This window comes from Homarus americanus, unplaced genomic scaffold, assembly GCF_018991925.1.
Source record: "Homarus americanus isolate GMGI-L3 unplaced genomic scaffold, GMGI_Hamer_2.0 scaffold43075, whole genome shotgun sequence".
In the NCBI taxonomy this organism is placed as follows: Eukaryota; Metazoa; Arthropoda; class Malacostraca; order Decapoda; family Nephropidae; genus Homarus; species Homarus americanus.
Genome location: NW_024756438.1, coordinates 1,023,747 through 1,043,697, shown reverse-complemented (window position 1 = coordinate 1,043,697; position 19,951 = coordinate 1,023,747). Strand labels below are relative to the sequence as shown.

Here is a 19,951-nt window from a genome sequence, read left to right as displayed (position 1 = left end):
TATGTCAAGGATGTATGTTAAGTAGGTTAAGGATGTTTTATTAATATCAGTGACTGAGTTGGCTTACTTGACAGAATTGTTTTTGTTTACCGTTAGAACATGGTGTGTCAGCTGTCAAGGCGGTGTGCTGACATGTGCCTCTTGTACACTACCAGACTAACGTGAACTGTCTTTACTCTACAGGTAAATATTTTAACGCGGAGGGACGTTACAGCACATCAATCAGAGGAGGTATAAGACATTATTGTAAAGTAGCAGCTTTAATCAAGAACAAGGAAGGAGAATGTTTTGTGGGGACCAGAGTTAACAATGTCCATCGTGGCCTGCCAACCCTACACACAAGAAATCTAGACGATGAGAGATGTGATTCAGTCAACTATTGTAAGTATTATCCTTAACTTTAGTGTAATATTAAACGTTGACAAACATGAGGGCTACTTCATATCAGGAGAACTTCAGTGTATTGAAACTTCTATTTGCAAAGGAATTGTACATATACTGGTGCCATTATAAATGAGAACAAAATATGCATATGGGCAAACCAAGCTGTGTAGTACTGTAGAGAGTGACATCAATACTGCATGACTAAGAATCACTGGGGATGGGATGAGTTAGCTTATGGTTTTGAGGATATTGGATTGGATAGGATAAATTAGGAAATTGTTAAGTCCATTAACAACTTTCCTTCATGCCTATAACTGACTGACTCTAAGGTCCTTTACATGTTTCCTCAGACAGGTTTGTCAATTATTCAAGCCTCACGTTCATTAGGATTAATGCTCCTACAGTATATCAAACCTCTGCTTTGGTAGGAGGTTGTGTGGTTTGAGATTGATCGACTGTTTTCACATAAATGTTTTGTGTGTCTCCCATGGTTGCACTTGTTCCCAGTACTTTCTTCTTACAAATCATTTGCAAGACTCCAACCCTGTTGATAATTAATTCCTCTATTGTCAGCCTCAAGCTCTTCAGGAGTGTCATGTGCATCTACCTCTGCACAGTACTGTTGGGATCTGGATTTAATAAAGTTGCTGCTGTCATATATTGTGAACCATAATGAAAGGGTAATATTCCTTATTGGTGGATATGTAAACACAAGTAAAAAAACTCTTTTATTCCTATTTCATATCAACTCGTCAATAAAATATTTCAAGTGACAATACAAGGTTTAAGTACAGTACCAGTACTTGCATAAATTATTTGTTTTATCAGTTCATTAAAACTGATTTATAATTCAATATCAAACCTTGACTAAACCCTAAAGAAAATACTTAAACCTAATGTTAGCTAGCACTGGATGGACACAGTTGAAACAAGAGACCCAGTTCAGTAATTCAGGTAAGGCCTCTTACTTGCTAAATTGTGACAAAATATATACTGTACCTAAAAACATGTGCCTCACGAAGAGGTTGTAGCTATAATCTAAGAGGAGCAAATGTTACAGCGGATAACTGTAAAACTTATCAGGCATTATTTACCTTCTTGATATAATATTCGAACATTTATAGTCTGCAGGTACAGTATGCTAAGCAAACAATAACATTCAAATGGATATCAGAAACAAAGGTACTAAACTCTATAATATAAATATCACATGCTCTTAACAGTATAAATATACAATAAAAACTGGGTTATATGTGCAATATGGAATTAACAGCATTTGCTATATACTTAAAAATATTTTTTTTAATACTTGATCATTTCATAGTTAACCAAGATAAAGTAACTGTATTTAATAAAAAAAAAAAAAACTTCAAAAGAAATTTCACCTCCTGTATGTCTTAAATACTGTACTTGGTGGTGCTTTATCACCCACACACCAGGCAAGTAAAATATACAGTAGTGTATATATGAGGGGCTAAAGTGGCATCAGTACAGTACAAATAATGCTCATCAGGTCCGACATGTGACCTGACTAAATATACTTCATGATAATTCAGGGTACTGTACATGTAAGGAACAGTATGTAAAAAATAAATAAAGTTTATATAATGCTAAAAATAAACTTGCATGTCATATTACTTGTATGGCAAAACATTGATAATGTTTGTGGAAAAATATCACAGTGTAAGCCTTTGTAAAAAAAAAAAATCATGTAACTGGTGGAAGAATTGATTTAAAACAACTCTTATATAACTACACTTTTCATCATCTTTCTGCGATGCCAAAGAGACACTAACTCAAGAAAAGTGTTCAGTATTGTTCAGTAATATCATATACTGTATATAGTTAATTCCCAAACTAGTAAGGTAACATACCCTCATTTGTCCTGACCTCAAAATGTATGGTAGTTAAGTCCTTCAAAAAACAGGCAAGTGAGATAAGTACTATATACACATTTATGAATTCCCATACATTACATTCACTATACTGTATAGTGGTGATAGGTGACTTTTCATTCCATAGAGAGAGTATAAATATTATAACACCACTTGATATACGCATTCTTCTTAAATACATGAGTAATCAGTGACGGAAAAAAGTTTTCCAAGCACCTACTGTGTCATTCTAGTAATATATATACAGTATATACTGTACCTTCATACTGTATATACTATTTGATCTTTGACATTGTTAAGCTCTTAAAAGTAATTTAGATACATACAGTACAGTAGTCTAAGAACTTGTAAGCCGTAACGTGTTCTCTGGTAATATTAACTGCATGATCTTACAGTAGTACAGTACATGTACAGTATTGCATGTTTGAAAAGGCCTTACCAGTACAGTACTTCATACCAAAATATTCCAGTGAATCCAGAACTCATACGAAAATGCAATGCAACTTCATATCTCCAATAATTCATTGTGTTATTTAGATTTTCATACTTTTACCATACCTCACTGTAATGGTTCAGTGAGCATTACAGTTCCACCCTGAAGCATCAATTCTGTTGCAAAATTAATCTGGAATACTAAAGTATACCTGATTTATGTGCCATCAGATACCCAGTCTAAAAATGTTCACTAAATCTCCAATGTACAGAGTGTTTTCATAGTTCCTTGAAGTGTTTGTGTTTATAGGAACCCTTGAGAAAGTTATGCATTCATGACTTAGGTGTGTAGTACATTATTTTTTTGTGTATACAGCACTTACTTCTCTGGTGAAATAATAAATGATGGCAGTACAAGATCTGGGTGTGTGCTGTGACTTTCTCGTGGATCTCTGTAAACACGAAAATTGAGGGACTTGTGAGTACCCTGTACCTGTATAATGGAAATTCTATAATGTCTCTACAACACTGTGATTGATTGCCTGCAATTCTTATTTAGGCAGGTTTAGAATCTGCTGTGTATGATTAAATAGATGAGACATTTAATAAGTTTTCTACAGGACCTAAATATCTGGCATATTATTATTGCAACACAGAGCTAATTATGGATGAGTTTGTATTGCTAGTATGGCACGTGCTTCTATTGACTATACAGTATGGTAACTACAAGTTGGTCCAGTACAGTATCACACATATTCATTATCTCATGTAACACTCGCTAATTTTCTCTATGCTAATGCTCTTTCTTGTATCCATCTCTCTTTCTTGTATCCATCTCTATATCTCCCAACAATTACGTACCGTACTATCATCTTCCATATTCATTGCTCCTCCCAGGTATACAGAATATGACCTTCATAAATGACACTGCTCTTCACTGTTATTTTCAAATGTAAATAATTCTGCCCATTCACATAACTGTACCTTTGTTTATTTCCAAGTGTGTGTGTGTGTGTGAGTTGGGTGTATGTATGTCTGTGTGTCCTATTTGATCAGATATTTTTGTGCACTTGATGGCATGTGGGTAACATTCTTGACTTCCACAAAGAGTTTGGGTTCAACTCTCATTGGTGGAGGTTAAGTACAGTATGATATATATATATATATATATATATATATATATATATAAACAAACACATTGTGAGCAACTATTAATATGTAGTTTATGAACCACTAGTAAACACTATTGCTGTAACACTTACAGATGGGTTACAGAACAGTAGTATTGTATTCAATATGAATTGCAAATTTGTAATTGCTATGTAAAACACAACCTAAAATATTATACGTATACATTACATATGAGGCAGTACGACCAGAGTGGACAAAGCTCCAGGAAAAAAATAGAGGTCTATGGCGCTTTCCTCTCTCCGGTGTGCTGCCGCCACCCTCACTACCAGCTCTGCATGTAGTGATGCATGGGTAGCTTTACTTAATCGCAAAATCGACCATATTGCCACTTCCATTCTGAGTAACCGAGTCTTTCTTAGGATACAGAGCTGGTTTCCCTCTCCTTTTATGAATAATTCTCCATTTTGACCTTAGTGGTTCTTTGTCCACCCTGGTTGTATGTGCCTCATATCTTGATCAAGGTTCACTATTTGTCTGTCTCTCTCATGACCACAATTGTCTCATGTCTCTCTTGTTTAACAGAATTAATGTTGTCATGTATGATCTTTTTATTTAAGATATTTAAGGTAATGTATAATGGATAATACAGTATGGATGGATGAGTACAATACAGTACAGTACAGTATATAATAGAGCACCATTTAAAGTTTTTGTGTACATGACCTTAAAGGGTTCCAGCTTGATTCACAATCATTATAGTGAATAGTAACTGGTATTATGGGTGTTAAATGTTATACAAATACTGTAGTGCATTTAGGTTCCTGATGATAACATAAAAATAAAAAGAATTCAGCCTTGTTGCACCTGAGGGACAAGAGTAAAGTGTGTGAGACAAAGAAACAAGTGTAGACACAGTAAATCTTTTTGTGTTGAATAGAGATTTGAGGTTTTGTGGTAATGTGTGCGTGTAGCCTGTAGGGCTCGTGTGACCAACAGAAACATGCCAGTGAGAAGTGTTTTATTTTTGTTTGTACTCCTTCTCTCCTCCCCCGTACTGCTTTTGTTCTCTGTAGTTTTTATGTTTTTTTTCCTGTGGAAAAATGGGGAAGGCTACATTTTATTTCTTCTACAGTGTACTACCTAACCTTTCATTCACGGTATACAGTACCTTCATGGTTTACTAAATTCATCTACCATAAGTTTATGTGACCAGAGTTTGAGGAGTAATCTACGAGTATATTATATTTTAATGTTTTTACCCACTTTAAAATACTGTACAGTACAATATATACATGTATCTGAATTCATCCACTTAATCTTTTTATGGCACATGTTATTCTGAATATACCGTACAGTATTTTTAAGGCAGTTTCATTGTGAAGACGGTATGTAAATAGTAAAGAGTTCTTGCATGCATGTGTGTAGTATGTGTGTGCAGTTTGTATGTACAGTATCTCACTATTGTTGTGCTTTATATCTGAAATCAATGTGTACCGGTAGTCCAAAAGTTTTTGTTCTGTCGTAACTCAATACAGGAGTCGTCCATTAAGAGTGCTGACAAAATAACTGTTTCTGTGAGCATTTAACTTTGAAGTACAGCAGTACCCAAACCTGAGAACTTATAGGTACTCTCATTCTTAAGGCTTGCAACTTGAACTGTTTTCGAATATTCAGTAATAGAAATATTATTTTGACTCATTGTAAAATACAGTACCTGTATTGCCATATCTAAAAATCATACTTTCAAAAACAACTCAATTGTCTGTTAAAAGTAAAACATTAATTTTATTAGTTTGTGTTGAAGCTGACATGTAAATAACATCAGTTTTTTTAAAGGAAAAGAAAATAATTATATGAATAAATAAATTTTCTTCTTTGTATCAAGTTTGCAAGTCTTACGCTGACTACTTTGAATTTACCAAGTCCACTCGGTTTGTGTCCCATAAATTTGGAATATTATCACTATGCCTTCAGTTCAATATCTTTTGCTTCTTGTAGTTTTATTGTTCTGCTGTCTTCCCAGCGTTTGATGAACCGAAGCGGGATGCACACAATACCCGAGAATGCAAACAGTCCACCAAACACGTAGAAGCTCACGTCGTAGTTGTTGGTCAGATCAACAAATGCACCTGATTTGGGAAAAAAGTAAATTGGGAATTAAAAATAAGGAAATTTAACATATTTTTGGAACAGACACAACCCATGAAATATAAAAAGGTTGCATGTGATGTCATACATCATTTGACAATTACAGTACTATTTAGTCAGCTAATCAAACCATCTGTGGCTAGCCAAAATTTTAGTTATGACAAAATGCTTATGCAAGTATATGGTACTGGATCATATTTCACTCCTGTTCTGTTGGTGTACTCAGGCCAACAAGGGATAAGTCCAAGGACAACGTTCCACCATTTCTTACTAAACAAACAAGATTAAACATGAAGAATATGAGAAGTAAACTGAAAACACTGGGTATTGAATGCACTTACAAGGCTTTTTAGGAGAATGATGGTATATTAAAAGCTTACTGATAAACTTAATACAATTGTTTGTGTGAAATAAGTAAGCATACTGGTACTGAAGTACTGTATGTTATAAATGGATGTTTTTCCTTTTAAATCAATGACTATAATAACCTGGGGTTTCTTACCTGCCACAGGACTTCCAAATATCCCAGCAATGCCTTGGAAAAGTAGGAGGAGGCCAAAAGCATTTGTCAATCTCTCTAAGCCTAGAAGCTCCACAAGTAGAATGGAACGCAGTGAAGCAAATGCAGCTGTAATTAAAAGGCAGCTGTAAATAAAATGTATAAAACCACAAATATACCGTAGTGGCCTGTTAGCCACTTGGGCAGTCGGTCACATCTCTTACGCACTGTTGGCAAGTACTGGGCATGCTGGTTCCAGAATGTATCTGTACCTGCACCAGTGTTGGTCAAGTCTGGTCTTGAATGAGCTCACACTTTGTGCTGTCATAACACTAGTAGATTGTCCCAAGAGTTCACAACTCTCAGTGAGTACAGTACAGGTATTTGAAAATTTGAGATAAATAATATATTCTGTGTTTTACAGAATTCATATTTTTCCATACTACTATTCTACGTACTAATACCTTGTATTATGATTTCCCCCCAAAATATTTTATTGGTAATTTTTAAGTATTTTCAAGTGTAGTGCATCACACAGCAGAAGGTGAGCATTTGTGCAGATTACTGTACTGTACCATGAAATTATAAACTGTTATCAAAAGTCAGCTTTATCACATTTTATTAAATTCTGATACATACCTACAGAGAGACCAAAGGCAACAGAGTACACAAGCAGCAGGGACTCATCAGTAATGAGAGGCAGCAGCACAGTTGCTCCACCGCCCAGAATCAATGAAAAGTTGTTTACCCACAAGGCATCCACCTGCAAGAACAACATAGTTGAAGCAGTGAGTGTTTGTTTCATGCTGATTCTGAAGATGCAGAACACTGTGATCAAATAATTCTTGTCTTTTACCTAATCATATGAAATCTTGTTATTAAATAGTACTGTAATAATAATAATAATATGTAGTATCTTCCTTACTACAGGAACACCTTTACTGGTACTGTATTTATTTTTTACTGGTGCATGTAAAAAATATACAGCATTTACCCTTGGAAGAAAAGATGCATGCAATATTACAGTATTACCATTTTGTGTAGTACTGTAAAATTAATCCCTTCAAGAGGAACAGTAATAACTGCTAGAATTTTTTGTTTATTTTTAAGGCATGAGAGACTTGACTGTATACACTATCTCAAATATGCATGTTTGTATACATGGAACTTGCTTGGACTTTAACCTAATCAGTTTAGTACTAAATGTTATATATTACAGTTGTTATGTAAGAGTACAGTATCTCACCTTGGGGTGGTCTGAGACCCAACCACACAGAATTCTGCCTATTGTGTTGGTTATGCCAATAGTTGACACCAGTGTAGCAATTGATCCTTCGGTTAGTCCTTGTTTGGTTGCAAACCCTAAAAAAAGTATTGGAGAACTGTACTTGTATTATCTCATTTGAAAGATTTTACTCTAGTTACAATAAGTGAAATTAACCAGAATTACACAGAACAAACATACCCCTTGAGCATGGGAGTATTATATAAAAACTCTCAGTAAGAGAACTGGTGTACAATCAAACTAACTTAATATAATCAGAATCTTTAAAATTGACATAAAATCACAGCAGAAAATTATGAATGCATTATAAACAGATACATAAAATATAGAGAAACCCCACTAATTCAAATTGATGAAAATTCACACATTTTTTTATTGTTACAGTAAATATTTTCAGATCATCAACTAGCAGCCAACACATCCACATTGTGTACAAAAGAGTGTGCATGTGAGTGGCCACCCAGCTGCCTCCTGTTGTTTACATCAATCATGCACCAGCCCTTGATGTGAGTACAGTAAATATGTATCAAACTTCCCTTATGTTTCTCTCTTTCTTTATATTTAATTTACCATAGTCATGTTGTCCAGCAAGAGCTGTAAAGCTTTCTAAACTCCTGGAGTGAGTGTAAGGTTGAGAAGTTAAGAAATTCATTTTGACATCCTTCCCCAAAAGTAATGAATATTAGAGAGGTTTCACTGTACTGTACATATAGGTGTACTAAAAAGTGAATCATAACTGACCTGGCAAAAACATAAATGGCACAAACAGGGCCATTAAGGACATGAAGCCTGCCACACCAAGCACCACAAAGGTTGGTGATGTCAGGAGTGAGAAGTCAAAGATTCTGTGTATAATACTGGTGAGTGCTGTGGGGCAGCACTGACACCTGCCACGGTCCTCTTCCTCAGCTATGTCCTCCATGGGAGGGAGCTGTGTCACAGACTGGTGGTATTTATCAACAGAGTCCTGTACGAGAGAATCACGTTCAGTTAACAAGGGCAGAAATTACAGTACAGTATAGATATTAAGGAAGTAGTACAGTACTGTACAGTATTAGAACAAAGTTGTTTACTGTAATTTCTACTCCAGTAATTGGAAAGTTACAGAATATTTCAAGAACAAATTTGCAATACAGTGATTTACTTATGGATACACTGACACCTACTGAATTTGTGATAAGACAGTCAAAGGTTAAGATCTTGAGAGCGTTTTGCATAGAGAATGATTTCCTTGAACTCTAATGTACATTGAAAAACTGTTTCTAAAACATGCTTAAATGCATATCTTATGGCAATAAGTAAGGCTTTGGTACCATAATCAGAATGACCTAAAAAACCTTACAACAACAGAAATGACAACAGAATGTGAACTTACTGAGCTTCGATACTGAGGAAGTCGATACATAGAGCCTGAATAGAAAATATCTTCACGGTAGAAGGGTCGAGCAGTCTCTGTTCTCAATGCCAACCGTGAAGGACGACGCATTTGTTCTGGTAAAATGTGAAAAAATAATAATTTAAATCATCCCTCCCCACAACACTGGTGTTTTTCTGTACATTATATTATTATCAGCAATGTTTATGACCACAGGTGTCAAATGTCACTTTGTAGACTCACCAACAGAGTGAAAATTAGGTTGAGCAAGGACAGGAGCACTCTTATTACGTGGGCAATGGTTGGCAGTTGTGGTGGTGCTGTTGTTATGTTCACTTTCATTGGTCTTGTTCTTAAACAGTGTTTCATTTTTGTTGTCATCCAGTACTCGAGTGTCCTGACTATCAGATTCTTCTTTCACATTTTCATCTTTTCCCTCGGACTCTGTTGGGATGCAGTCATTTTTGTTAATAATAATGTACAATATATGATATGATGTTTTCCTAATTTAGACTGTTGTAAACTGTTCTTCAAGAAAGCTGATTTTCTTTTTTCTGATGTATTACCTCTTTTTAGCTACTTACCATAAAGCAAATAATCAGTAACAAACACTTTCCTTAATGTAATACTGTATGTATATAGTTATACAGTTCAGTTTTCAGTTTAATTTTATTAATATAGTACAACATTTTCAATAAGCCTGTGGGACAAACTCGTGACGTACCAATGAGAGGCGTCTCTGTCTCTTCCTTAATGGGTTCAGGCCCTGTGAGCACAATGCCTGGAAAACTGTAGCGTTTATGCATGTTGCCACCGTGTCGCTCTAGGAGTGTGCGAGCATGTGCAGCATTGCCGGTTCCCTGTAAACACACAATTTCTCTTACTCATAATCTGAACATTAAATACTGTATGGCCTGCACTGCAATATACTATATATATGATCAAATATCCCTACCAGCTTGGGAGGACATGTTTCAGCAGAACGAATTGTAAATCAGTTACACCTATGTGTCATAATTGGCTACATTCTGGGCACTAAAATATTAGCTACCCCAAGATTTACTGAACAATGAAGTTTGTAACAAAGAACAGTCCAACTGCTTGAGTGGCTACTGGGTAGTAAGCTGATAAGTGGTGGAAATGGAGAAAAAAAGATACTACCATATTTGGATCTGTTAAGACAAAACTCTCACCTTCATGTCTACTTCATTCAAGGCATCATCTAAGTTTGTCTTGGAGTAGGTGGAAGCCATAGAGAGGGCAGAAGCACATTGTCTCATCTGATCATCTCGAGCTCTCTTAATCCTGTTGTACAAAATTAAAGAAAAAAAAATGCTGGTTTATTTATAACTGAGTAGAGGGTTTCCTCATTCAAAACCATATTTACAGTACTACATCTGTATTATGCTTTAGTACTGTTAAAGCTTAGGCAGTTTGTTCCTTGCTTGAGGTATTTCTTAATTTAATCAAAGGTACAGTATGGGAATTCCTGTATCAGCTGGTAGTGGAAGTTGGTAAGACCATTAAGTACACTTAAGAAACAGGGTAATAATAATCATAAAAATGGTGATACACACTGACCTCATGAGCAGCGGTGTACCGTTGGGTTCATCGTAGTCGTCACTGGAATTTGTGGTGGGTTGAAGTGGTCTGAATGCCAACCCAAATATTGCACAACTTAGTGTTATTCCTGGAAAACATAAAGGTACCATATTAATTGGTGTACAGTACTGTATTTTTCATCACCTTCACACTAACCCTATGAGGAGTATAGGCTAGCTGTGATTACCTGATGGTATAGTAACCTGGTTGCCTTCAGGCAAATTTGAGTCAAGTTATAAGGTTGGATTCTCTTCCTGCTGTCAAACCAATTTTACAGAGAGGGAACTAGGCATTATATGCAGGACTTCCAAGTTCCCTTTTAGCTGGCAAGGCAGGGTGGCAATTTCCCAAGGTAATCAAAGATTACCCATCTACCCTCTCGAGTTGTATGTGACTTTACAATCACCGTATTGTGGGGAATTTTTTTCTCAGACTAGTGTCTCTCTGTTGTAATGCTTTGAAGGAAGAGGTTATAATAAAGAACAACTGATATTTGGTGAAATGATAAATAAGAAGTCACTAAAGGTATACCGATATCTTTGTGATAACTGCCCCAGATTACAAAGTGTTATAGTTAATAAACATAGATATTGGCATTGATTACCCCCCTTGGTGGGTCCTGTTTTTCCATGGCTACCTCCTCTGGCAGGACTCCCAGAATGAGTGATATGTTGTAGATAAGAAATTGGATGTCTACTGTTTTAGGTAATGCATTAATTGTTACTGAGTAGTTAAGTAACTTAGCTATGAACAAGCACCTGATCATTACCATCATTTCCTAAGCTGTTTACTGTACTGACCTGCATACACAACGAGAGTCCACCGCCAGTTCATTGCAGCAATGAGGTAGTTATTCAGCGGTGCAAATATGAAGGTACCAATACCAGAGCCACAAACAGCAATACCAGTTGCCAGGGCACGACGTTTTTCAAAATAGAAGCCTGTCGCAATCACAGCTGGGACGTATATTAGTCCAAACCCAACACCTGGAAAGTTGAGAAGCTTGGTTGATGAAATAATAATGGAGTACAGTAATTGATACTGTAATGCCATTCACCTGACATATTTAATAGTCTGAAGGGGGAATAATGAAGGTCTAAAACAAGGTAATAAAGAACAGTCCAGCCATTCAAGTGTATTTGGTTACATTGCTTATAAAATCACACTTAAGTACTGTACCTGTACAAATTTTTTACTTGACCTCTTGTGTATGGTGTTACCTCTCAGCTGAATAAAATCATCTGGTGTTAGCCAAATAAAATATTAAAAGTGGTGTCCCTGTAATGAAGGGATAAAATACCCTCCATCACTCCAGCACTTTCAACTTTCTATACTCTTTTGCTCTTATGCTTGAGAAGTTCTCCTTAAAACACATTTGAACTCTTGAAACAATTTGACATCATGGTGCATTGTAAACTTTCCCTTCTAAAACTAATCCAAATGTAGTATTTAGATGTTATATTACTTAAACTTTCCTAGGGTGGATCTCCCAAGACGTGCCCTTTTTCTTGACTAAGCACAGACCCCTCTGATGTTCTGTGCATGCCACCATAAACACCCTTCTTCTCTACTCATAGATACACCTTGTCTTTCTTACTTATAGACAGAATTAACAGGAAATTCAGATATGTATCATATCAGGACGTTGTAACTGTAACTTCCTTTTATTATATGAATTGCAGTTTCTCCTAAAAGTATATCTTCATACTGAGGCTAAAGAGTGATGTAAATAAACTCACCACCCATAACTCCAAAGGTAAACTGAAGGAAGTAAATACTAGTAGCAAATGAAGAGATTCCAAAGGCCACTGAGGATATTACCGCTCCTAAGATGCACACGGTCCGGAAGCCATATGCATTTGCTAAGGCAGATACAAATGGCCCTAGAAAACAAAAAGGAAAAATAAATAAGTGATGCTCTGTGAAATAGGAAGGATTTTATTAGGTCACAGGTTTCATGACTTCTGCTGGACTGACCAACATGGCATTTAACTATGGAAGAGATCCTGTGTCAGAGAATATACAAGATTAAATAAAACTGTTCTCATGGTTTAGTCACATAATTCTCAATTAGTAATCTTGCAGTGATGCATTATAAATGTGAGAGCTGTGTCATATGATGAAGATGATCATTTATAATGATTACTACTACAGTAATAAGAAGCTGAAAGTATTATACAAAGCAGCTGAATGTCATTTATAATAATACTAAAAAAATAATTTATTTATTATTTATTTGGCCACCAAGCAAATTCAAACTTAAAACACATCACTCACCGACGATGAGGTAGAAGCCTCCAAGAAGCGAGCTGACCCACGATACTTCAGAATTAGACACATTAAACTCCTCCCTGAATTTGGGCAGCAACATACCACAGGAAAAGATGATGCCGTCCACCACAACATTGCACATGAATGACGCTGCCACCACTACCCACCCCCATCCTCCATCAGGGGGAACAACGTGTGTAGCCTGAGAGGGAGACACAACTGATGAGACTTAAACACCAAAATACTGTACAGTATACAAAATAGTGAAAAGAATTGTTGTTAAATTTATAGTGTATATGGTATAGTGATAATCCCCTGGACTGGGGACCAGGTACCAGCACTCTGTAAGTTTCTTTTTTTTCCCCTGGGATAACCAAGGATCATTATTTTTTATTTTGGTGTAAATAAGGGTCCTATTTTCCACCCTAGGAATAAATATGGCCTCATTTTCACTGATATATAATCAGTAATGTGAGTTTTTTTCCGTTTTTTTTTCAATTTCTAGACACAGTTGAACCTTGATCATCTGGCAATCTTGACTACAGAATCTTCCAAGTATCTGCCAAAACACACAAAATCAGATGACCTGGTAATGGTTCCCAGTGTTGCCTCCCGGTGCAGGACTCCTTTATAAGGTAATCTTTTTATATAATTTTTACCACTCACTCACAAGCCAGGCACCAAGCCCCCTACTTCCTTCACACGAGGAGTTAGTTTTTATAGTGTTTCATATTGTATTATGAAAGAGGATGCAATTAATCATGTTACAGAACTTTGGTGTTGTTTGATTTAAGGTCAAATTATACTCTGGTGAAATTGATGGAAACAACAAAGAAATGAATGGATGGTGTATGGTCAGCTGGCCTGCTGTATGGTAGTTGTTACTTCCTCTTCGTGTGTTAATTCCATTATGACAATATCCTTCCTCTGGTCAGAGGAAATAACTATTTAGTTTGGTTAGCCTTTTTCCATATCTTTTACATTAATAGAATACTTTTATAGAGTATTATATCAAAATTTCTATTTGTATTGTTATATATTATACTCCATGTGAATACTGTACTGTACAGTGTTTTGGGTTGTATTGTGAAACATGGATTGGATGGTCCCTAGAGTACAACAAGGTGGGTGAATTTTCATTGTTAGTTTTAATATTGGCACTATTAACTAACACTATGAATTATACCATAAAATACACACGTAAATTTTTTTTAATAAAACATAACAAATAAGAAATAAAATTCACTGTTTATGATTGATTTTTGTAATTAATGAACCATTATAATACCCCAATCAATAGTGTAGCTTTTGGATGCCATGTAAGGCTAATATTATCTTACATACAAAGGTCATTTTAAAACACAAAAGACAAGCAACCAGGTTTTACAACAGTGTTGTGAGAGTAACCCTTTAAACGTGATGTGAGTTGATAAGATGGTGAACAAACCACAAATATATACCGTCTAGCCACAATTAAGAAACGTGTACGAGTTTCAGCATTAAATAGGATTTAATCTTTCGTTTGACACCAAAATAACAAACAGCAGTATGATAACCCGCCCGGGCTATCGACTTGGCTATAAAATTGGATTTCCTTTTTAATCTTTCACTTGCTATTATTAATATTTGTGTTTTATGGTAGAGACGAGCAAGATAACAAAATGGATATACAGTACAGTATAGCTTTATATATCCGGCGATAAAAGTTCCAAATACCGAGGCCTGTACTTGCTACCAAAATTAATTCTATCTAATGCCCCTATCAAGGTCTTCAACACCCCCAGAATCTTGTTTGTACTTAAGAGGTCAAGTAAACACGGGTTGCCTATCTACACCCCCTGCTGTTTACAATCTATTTTTTAACTAGTGTGTGGCATTTCATAACAGAGTGTTGGTATAGATGACATCGACAGAATAGTAAGATATTCACAGATTAGGTGAACTGATATAGAGTTCTATCTCTCATACTTTTTGATTGTTGTTGGACTTGTGTTATTACTATTCTTGTTACTCTCTTAAGGACCTTAATTGTTGAAGTGCAGTAATAACATTATAACAAAAACACAAGCTGATAATACTTGGAGGTACAGCAACTGATTTATCATGAGATCACCTGAGATTGTAATTGAAACTACTGTACTGTAGTAATTTAGAACCTTTAAAGAGATTGGAGCTCAGTGAAACAGTACAGTAATTAGTTAGTCCTTAAACTTGCTAACTCACAAAATCTGTAATGTGTTTGCTTAACATTGATGAAGGCTTCAGCAGTGGGCGTGTTATCCTGCTACCCCATCTATGTTTACTATTTCATAGAATCTCAGTCTGTTAATCTTTAGGACATACCGGTAATTTACTTACCAAAACTGCCTCCTTAACTTCGGGTTCCTCAAATTCATCGTCGCTAGCACCGATGACGAATTTGGCGGGGACAAAGTTGTCGTCTTTCAGAGGGGTGTCCGTTTCGTCCATGTTGGTAGTCTCCAGCATAGTCACGCTCGGGCAGAACACCTGCAACACACACAACATAACTTAGTTCCTTCGCCCTTATGGATATCAGCATTAGGCTATGATTATACTGAACAGGTACTATTAAATGAGAGGTGAGGCAGATGAATGACCGTGGGGACCGTGGTTTTCGTTAGCAAGTGAGGTACCAGGAAGAGACAAAACAGAAAAGTAGAAAAAAGTGATGATTTTTTCTCAGATTTCATATCACAAAGTTACTGTGGATGTACCTCAAAGGAGACTTTAAATTAATGTTAGTTGAGGAATCTGACATATAGGAAGTTGCTGTAAAATGTGATAAAATGATAAAGTCTCCCACACGGTGATGGTAGACAGGAGGAAAGTGTAGGAACATTGGTTACGTCTACATACTGAAACAACATTATTTAATGAGATGAAAAAATATACAAAATATGTGGAGAACAGACACTTGGGGCGTCGTAGCTTCAATGAACAATTAGCTAAGATTTTAATACTCGAGTAATCATTGAGTCATTTTAGGATCGGTATTCAGTGACTTGGCGGACTCCACTAAATATAAGGGTGAATATATACTGTACTATGGAGACGAATTTACAGTAGTACAGACTGTATGAATCATCCAAGAGGAGCGAGCTGGGTGCATGTTGGTACAGGCGTCACACACACTATCACCACCACACACACTGCTCAGTACAGGCCAACTCCCTGCCCCGCTTCTCTACCACCATTTGTCTTTTATTTTTTATTTATTTTTTATTTTTTAATATACAGTACTGTATTCGTTTTCTTTTACCAAATAAAATTTCAACTGATTATTGATTTATTTTAATTCGTGTGTGTGTGTGTGTGTGTGTGTGTGTGTGTGTGTGTGTGTGTGTGTGTGTGCGTGCGTGCGTGCGTGCGTGTGCGTGTGTGTGTGCTCTGGGTATGAACTCATGGGGAAAAGAAATACAATACCTGAATAAAATCCCACCGCAAAAATGAGTTAACAAAATCCCACCTCACCCTCACTCTCCTCCCTCCCCCACTCACCTCCCCGGCCTTCACCACTCATCTCCCCCTTCCTCAGACCCTCCCCACACCTCACCCCCATCCCTACACCTCACCACCCAGTCACCCCAAATGCTATCACACACACATCAACACCTGTCATATAAACGATCCCAGTTGACATATGTTTATTTACACTTAAACTCCTCTTTGGGATCTATGGCGGAGTTGAAACTAAATATGTCGACTCTGTACCGTTCTTAATAGCTACTTATGGGATTGTCTGAAGATCTCCCCCCCCCCCCTCTAGTTTATATAACCCTAAGATTAACCCATGGATTATTTCACCTTAAAATTAACCCCCAGCTTATTTCACCAGATAAACACCTGAACACTACCTGGGGTAAGTTTGCATTAGGGTGGTTAATCTTACGGTAAAATCAGCTGAGTTTAATCATGAGTTGAATAATCTGGGGGTTAATGTTAAGGTGAAATAAGCTGATAGGTTAAATCTTCTGGTGAAATAAGCTGGGGGGTGGGGGGGTGTTAATGTTTGTGATACGAGTAATGTTATAGAATATTCCGTTGTGTGTAGTGAAGACGAGGTGTTATCAGGTGCGTAGAGCTGAGTAAGAGCTTCCTGTGCCCTACTAATTAATCTATTCATGCGCAGAATGAAGCAATCCACACAGACAGGAATCATCCACTTGGCTGCTGGAGTTTGACATGACTGGCAGAGATGAAAGGTGAAGGTAGAAGTGAATGGAGGAGAGAGTTGGTGAAATATGTGGTTTTAATATACTACTGTACGTATTGTATATAGTGGTGTGGGAGGGGTAGAAGAGCACAAGAGGACATTAAGAAACAGAAAGAATGGAACAAGTCAGCCAAGAACAGGATTAATCGGTTAAGGATTTTTATAATGTGTCGTGAGAACAGAACAGCCGGCATGGAAGAGTTGGCAGTGGTGTGTGTGTGTGTGTGTGTCTTGTGTGATAGTTGAGAACCGTGTGAGTGAAGGGTACAGGTGACGTATATTGGCCATGAAAAAGACCAGAAGGAAAAATGTGAATGTAAATCAAGTGGGAATGATGAGGTGGAAGTGGTCACGATGAAGGATAAAATGAAAATGTATAGTTTATTTAGAGGATTTTATTTATTTATTGATGCATATATTTAATACTGATTACCTCCATTAATTAACACCTCCGTAATCTCTCTTAGAGGTCTGGTGAGGGCCATCCATTGTCCTTCAGTCCAGTGTTAGTAAAGAAGGACTCTGTAGTACCAGGAGACAACACAATAGAATAGATGGCCAGTGGGAAGATATCCAACATGGCCTCTACCTTATTTAACCTAATTTAATCTACTGTAACTGAGTAGTCTGTTAGAGGCTTGAGAGAGGCTGGCGATGGTGTAATTTTACCTTGATAATTATTTTGCTGCTGGGAGTTTAACTGTTGAGAAACTATCCATTGAGAATTTGTTTTGAGTAATATAGAATTCCAAGATGTTTTAAGTAACTCCAGGAAGTGAGATAGAGCAGACGCGCCACATCAGATTCAGACAGCACCTGAGCCTGCCCTTATAGAGTGTCACTAACAGATTGCCAGACGTCACATTGCCTGTACAAACATCATCATTTTTTGTTTTATAAATGACGTCCACAAGAGGGCAGCAAGAGTGGCAACTAGGACAAAAAGTGGATTCCGACTCGTCTAACCACTTAATTATCACATTCCTCATGCACCACATTAGCGTTTGTTTTTTGTTCTGCAGATCTGGTAGTGTCAGGGAAGTGAGGTAGTCGGTGAGCTGCCTCCAGGATTACCAGTTTCATACGTTTATTTTTTTCCCTGTTGATAGGAACAAGAGAACGCATCTGGTCACTAGAGTATTGTTATAATTTTACAGCAATTTTTTAACCAACTCTGTGTCGTGGTGCAGATAATAGATAGGTGCAGTATACAATAAGAGGGGCGAAACTTACTGTATGATCCTTTAGGAATCTGGGGGACTAAATGAGGGAGTTACCCGTTATATCTTGGCAACACTCGCCCTTCAAGGTAACAACCAGGTTAAGTTAGGTTAGGAGTCTTAAATTTTGTCCTCCAGTTTATCTATACCGATAACAGTACTCACAGTAGAACACTTAACATACATACAGTTTACTCTTACCATTTAACTTTATTCCACACATCAAGTGTAACATTGTTAAACAGCAGCACCATCTAAAATCTTACATTCATAGTGGAAGTTAAACTCGCCCAAAGACAACCTTCTGCTGTACGTGTTTGGATTAATTATGATCAAGACTTACGAGGTCACAATATTAAACCGTGTACGTATATAAGTGTACACAGATAAGAGGCCGTGATTCACAGTTCCATAATTCATACGTAAGTTAAGGATAAGGTTTTAAAAGGTTTCGGTTTAGTTTTATTTAAGGGTAAGTTAGTATAGGTTGGTTTAGGATGGGAGAGGTTGGGTTAGGTTATATTAGGTTAGGTTAGGCTACAAGAGGACAAAATACATTAGGTTAGGATAAGAAAGTTTAGGTTCGGGCAGGTTAAGATCGATACAGGTAATATAAATGCAAATGTGTCTCTAAGGCCAAACCAGAGTCGAATACTTAAGCCCAAACCAAACAAGTGTCGAATACTAAATTAAATCGAACCAAACCAAACTGAAGGTAACTCACTCTCACTGGCAAGAAAACCATGAAAACTACGTCGTATATACAAACAACTCATAACCTAACCTAACCAGACAGAACATTACATCTTACAAAATGTTGAAGAAATAGGAAAAAAATAGTTATCACTTTCACCAACCCAATTACTGGTTTTATGGTGTAGCTATTGGTACTGCATAAGGGGTGGGGTTGGCCCGTTCGTATAGGGTGTTCCTTGACTCGTTCGTAGAGGTGGATCCCTTGACGCGTTCGTAGAGGTGGATCCCTTGACACGTTCGTAGAGGTGGATCCCTTGACTCGTTCGTAGAGATGGATCCCTTGACGCGTTCGTAGAGGTGGATCCCTTGACACGTTCGTAGAGGTGGATCCCTTGACGCGTTCGTAGAGGTGGATCCCTTGACACGTTCGTAGAGGTGGATCCCTTGACACGTTCGTAGAGGTGGATCCTGACTCGTTCGTAGAGGTGGATCCCGACGCGTTCGTAGAGGTGGATCCCTTGACGCGTTCGTAGGTGGATCCTTGACGCGTTCGTAGAGGTGGATCCCTTGACACGTTCGTAGGGTGGATCCTTGACACGTTCGTAGGGTGGATCTTAACACGTTCGTAGAGGTGGATCCTTGACACGTTCGTAGAGGTGGATCCCTTTGACGCGTTCGTAGAGGTGGATCCTTGACGCGTTCGTAGAGGTGGATCCTTGGCGTTAGTAGAGGTGGATCCTTGGCGTTCGTAGAGGTGGATCCTTGACGCGTTCGTAGAG

The 19,951-nt window shown here is 37.2% G+C and overlaps 1 protein-coding gene and 1 long non-coding RNA gene across 7 annotated transcripts in view; one reads left to right on the top strand and one right to left on the bottom strand.

Annotated features, from left to right (window-relative positions):
- Nucleotides 1–1,099: 1,099 nt before the first annotated feature.
- LOC121856812 (monocarboxylate transporter 14-like) overlaps nucleotides 1,100–19,951 on the bottom strand; it is a 64,865-nt gene continuing 46,013 nt past the window's right edge. For all 6 annotated transcript variants that reach the window (XM_042352534.1, XM_042352532.1, XM_042352535.1 and 3 more), the window contains 14 exons: nucleotides 15,381–15,530; nucleotides 13,029–13,224; nucleotides 12,491–12,634; nucleotides 11,552–11,737; nucleotides 10,731–10,839; nucleotides 10,343–10,454; nucleotides 9,874–10,009; nucleotides 9,393–9,593; nucleotides 9,150–9,265; nucleotides 8,516–8,741; nucleotides 7,736–7,851; nucleotides 7,129–7,252; nucleotides 6,493–6,618; nucleotides 1,100–5,971 (listed from right to left, as the gene is read on the bottom strand). In XM_042352534.1, coding sequence (XP_042208468.1) covers nucleotides 5,805–5,971; nucleotides 6,493–6,618; nucleotides 7,129–7,252; nucleotides 7,736–7,851; nucleotides 8,516–8,741; nucleotides 9,150–9,265; nucleotides 9,393–9,593; nucleotides 9,874–10,009; nucleotides 10,343–10,454; nucleotides 10,731–10,839; nucleotides 11,552–11,737; nucleotides 12,491–12,634; nucleotides 13,029–13,224; nucleotides 15,381–15,530 — 2,109 coding nt within the window. In that variant the 3' untranslated portion in view covers nucleotides 1,100–5,804. The remainder of the gene's footprint in view (nucleotides 5,972–6,492; nucleotides 6,619–7,128; nucleotides 7,253–7,735; nucleotides 7,852–8,515; nucleotides 8,742–9,149; nucleotides 9,266–9,392; nucleotides 9,594–9,873; nucleotides 10,010–10,342; nucleotides 10,455–10,730; nucleotides 10,840–11,551; nucleotides 11,738–12,490; nucleotides 12,635–13,028; nucleotides 13,225–15,380; nucleotides 15,531–19,951) is intronic.
- LOC121856813 lies at nucleotides 7,140–13,656 on the top strand. Its single transcript, XR_006087062.1, has 4 exons — nucleotides 7,140–7,277; nucleotides 7,420–7,433; nucleotides 8,172–8,280; nucleotides 13,528–13,656. It is a non-coding gene; the product is annotated as an uncharacterized LOC121856813 (long non-coding RNA).